The sequence below is a fragment of the Pyrus communis genome, chromosome 10, assembly GCF_963583255.1.
Source record: "Pyrus communis chromosome 10, drPyrComm1.1, whole genome shotgun sequence".
In the NCBI taxonomy this organism is placed as follows: Eukaryota; Viridiplantae; Streptophyta; class Magnoliopsida; order Rosales; family Rosaceae; genus Pyrus; species Pyrus communis.
Window position 1 is genome coordinate 7,005,372 of NC_084812.1, and position 3,634 is coordinate 7,009,005.

At 34.0% G+C, this 3,634-nt stretch overlaps 1 protein-coding gene across 1 annotated transcript; it reads left to right on the forward strand.

Annotated features, from left to right (window-relative positions):
• The first annotated feature begins 1,015 nt into the window (after positions 1-1,015).
• On the forward strand, positions 1,016-3,634 carry LOC137747064 (GDSL esterase/lipase At5g55050-like). The gene is made up of 5 exons (XM_068487069.1): positions 1,016-1,268; positions 1,550-1,704; positions 1,972-2,193; positions 2,530-2,779; positions 3,414-3,634. The coding sequence occupies exons 1-5, from the start codon at positions 1,016-1,018 to the stop codon at positions 3,632-3,634; spliced, it is 1,101 nt and encodes a 366-aa protein (XP_068343170.1).

Sequence of the window (3,634 nt, forward strand, 5' to 3'; positions counted from 1 at the left end):
CATAAGGCAATCATAATTCTTAATTTTATACTTTTTAGTGGCTAATTGGAGTCCAGTTTTATACTAGGATATCCTTTAGTATCCCTCTGATTCCATAGTGTATTGATTCTAACTAACAATTTCCCACGCCAAAAAATTTACACAAACGTTCAGGATTGATAGTCGTTTTCACTTAGCAGCTGTTGATATACATGGATTCACACACACACACAAATATGTATATAGCTTTAATTAGCCCGTTTCTTAGTAGGAATCTATTTCATCGTATTTATCGCAAGGGACCTCCATATTATGAAAAAATGGGAAAACTGTGAAAAGTATAAGATGTCTTATATGAAGAATACATAATTACCACGAGGGTTCTATACCTATCTATTTTTGCTACAGGAAAAAAAAAAATCCTGCTAAGAAGCTGCTTGTGTGTGTGTGTGTGTGTGTGTGTGTGTGTGTTTGTATTTGTGTCACAGTTACACAAACTGAAGGACCTAGAATTCTCAAAAGTAAAACACATGCAACTACGTATACCATGAAGATGGCATAAATCAGAAAAATATCGATTAAATCAGCGCATTCGGCACGACTAAACAAAAAGAAGAGAAAATTAAATTAAATTCACTTTTAACAAGGGAATAAGCAATGATTAATACAATGCCGATCGATGGAATATGCTGCAGTCATGAGTCATCATAGGGTTAAATCACTAATTAGAAAATTCCGCCTCCAAAAATTAAAATAAACCTTGTTTAGTTGAACTAGTTTAATTAACTTCCTTGTATACATCATACATATGCGGCTTCTAGGTTTAGCCACTAAAAATACTGTTTGACTTTACATGCTGGCGATGGCATCTTCTGGCTTTCGTTTTCAACTTGTCTCGTAAATTTGCAACAATCGACGTAGAGTTCTTCACCAAAGCTCTCTATATATAGTGTTATATTTGACCTCTGATAATAATATAGACAACTTACAAATTATAGAACACATAGCTCATAAGACAGAGAACTAGCCACCTTCCATGGCTCAGAGTTTGATACCAGTACTCTCTCTTTGGCTCGTTGTATTTCTGGGTTGCATTGGTTTGCTTGCATGTTCTCAACCAACTACGCCTGCCATTTACGTGTTTGGTGACTCCACAGTTGATGTTGGAACTAACAATTACTTGCCTAATGCTCAAGCAAGGGCTGACCACCTTTTTTATGGGATTGATTTTCCTCACTCTAGAGCGACTGGAAGATTTAGCAACGGCTTCAACATTGTTGATTATCTTGGTATTAGCCCGGCGACTGACCCCACTATTATTTACGTATGATATAATTTTTTGGTGTGTACTCTCGTGTTACGTTATCATTTCACTCAAATTATGACATGCCTATTTTTTATGATATATAATAGGAGTCTGACATAGTAATTGTGTCGTTCACCTTATGTTATAATGCATGAAATTATAACATTATGTGACAATATTTTTAGTACTCAAATTTCTTGTTAATTTTGTTAGTTTTATCATAATCATAGTTATTAATTTTTTTTTTAATATGTTATTAATTAGCCAAGTTTCTGGGTTTCGAGCTGAGTCCACCCCCTTTTCTCTCTCTTTTGGACAAGAAGGAGGGAATTTACGGGAATATCATTTTCCTAAGTAAAGGAGTCAATTTCGCTTCCGGAGGGTCAGGAATTATGGATGAAACTGGAAGACGAAAGTGGGTAAGCTTAATTCTCACACTTAATATGCTCTCTCAGGAATACAATCAGAACAAAAAAAGAATATACAAAGTTGACACAGTTACTGACATATTCTCATAGACATACAAAAATGATATACTTGCTGACACATTCTCGTAAATGTAAGACTTGCTTCTATTAAAAAAATGTATCAATAGTATTTTTGCTTTCACGTATATATATAGACACTATGAGAAATGTAAGGAGAAAAATATTTATAAAGTTAACTAGGTTACATTGTGCACGTAGGGAAATGTCGTTGCCCTTGGAGACCAGGTCCAGCAGTTTGCAAGAGTACATGACATCATATCAAAATTACAGGGTGAGGGTGGATTGGCTAATATATCAAAGTCTTTCTTCCTCATCAGCGTCGGAAGCAATGACATCTTCGAACATTTTCCTACTAACCAATCTACTTCTGCAAAACGCTTCGTCGCCACTCTCATGTCCACTTATGAAAGTCGATTAAGGGTACCATTAATTAATTACCAGTTTTTCTTCTTATTTCTTTACATTGTAAATTAATCATTAATCAAAGTGACTTCTTAATGACCCGTTTGATGATCATTTCAGTTTTTAGTTTTGACTAAAAACTTGTTTAGTAAATATTTTCAATTTTAAACAATAGTCAAATTTTGAAAACTCACAAAAATAGCTTTCCGTTTTTGGTCAATTTTTTACTTTTGAAAGCTACAAAAAATGAAAATTGAAAACTGAAAAAAAAATGACAATTGAAAACGAAATAGTTATTAAATTGTCCGTAATTAATTAAGAGTCTTTTTCTTAAATTAATGTTTTCAATTGCAGAATTTAATTGACCTTGGAGCCAAAAGATTTGGGATTATTAGTGTTCCCCCAGTTGGGTGCGTCCCATTGCAGCGTAATTCTACTGAAGATGGTAGCTGTTCTGAGCCCATGAATGAATATGCCATATTGTTTTATAAGGCACTTCAAGGAGTCTTGCAGAGGTTAAGCGCAGAATGCGAAGGGGTGAAATATGCACTTGCAGATGCATATTCAATGACCACACTCATCATAAACAACCCGAAACAATTTCGTAATTACTTAAACATCTTAATTTACTCTTTCAGTCTTTTGGTAGTGTATCACAAAAATAGTATAGAATGTAACGTACGGTACGTGTGTGTGTGTGTGTATATATATATGTTATAAAATCTGTTTTTTGTGTGTTGGCATAGATTTTATAAAAATGATTTTTCATGTGTAAGCCCTTAATAACACTACGGTTAAGAGAAAACTTTTTAAACCAATTCATTAGGAAAAAAAATATATAACTGGCTCTGACTTTGTTTGTTGTAAAAAAAAGACTATTAGAAAACAAGAAGTCAAATGACTCAGCTGCTATGTCAATTATGGCATCTCTCATGAAGAAAACTTTGATATCGTTTAGTTCCTAGTTAACGTATTTGACATGCTCTAATAGGAGAATGGCACTAAAGGAAGTTTAAATCTTCGAATCAATTAAAGCATTGACAATTAAGTTGATAGATGAGAGTTTTTTTCTAATTTACTAATTACTATTATAAAGATTTTGGCACGCTACTAATAAAAGCACTTATGAGCAAACTACTTTCTACAGAAGTACATCTAAAAGGGCTTTGATATGTACATTTGTTTCTTGTTTTCAAAGAATTTGTATGTTATATAATAGACATCCTAACATTTTGTAGGGTTTGAGGAGGCGACAAAAGCTTGTTGTGGAAAAGGAAATTTTAATGCAGAGTTACCATGCACACCAGACTCGGATTTGTGTAAAGATCGCGATGTCTACTTGTTCTGGGATCAATTCCATCCAACACAAGCTGCGTCTCATCTTGCAGCTCAAACTCTTCATGCTGGTGGTGGATTCGTGGCACCCATGACTTTTGGTCAATTGGCCTTACTTGCATGA

Coding starts and splice junctions, on each gene's coding strand:
- LOC137747064 (XM_068487069.1), top strand. CDS start 1,016: ATGGCTCAGAGTTTGATACCAGTACTCTCTCTTTGGCTCGTTGTATTT. Junction 1,705..1,971: donor AAACTGGAAGACGAAAGTGG/GTAAGCTTAATT, acceptor TTGTGCACGTAG/GGAAATGTCGTTGCCCTTGG. Junction 2,780..3,413: donor AAACAACCCGAAACAATTTC/GTAATTACTTAA, acceptor AACATTTTGTAG/GGTTTGAGGAGGCGACAAAA.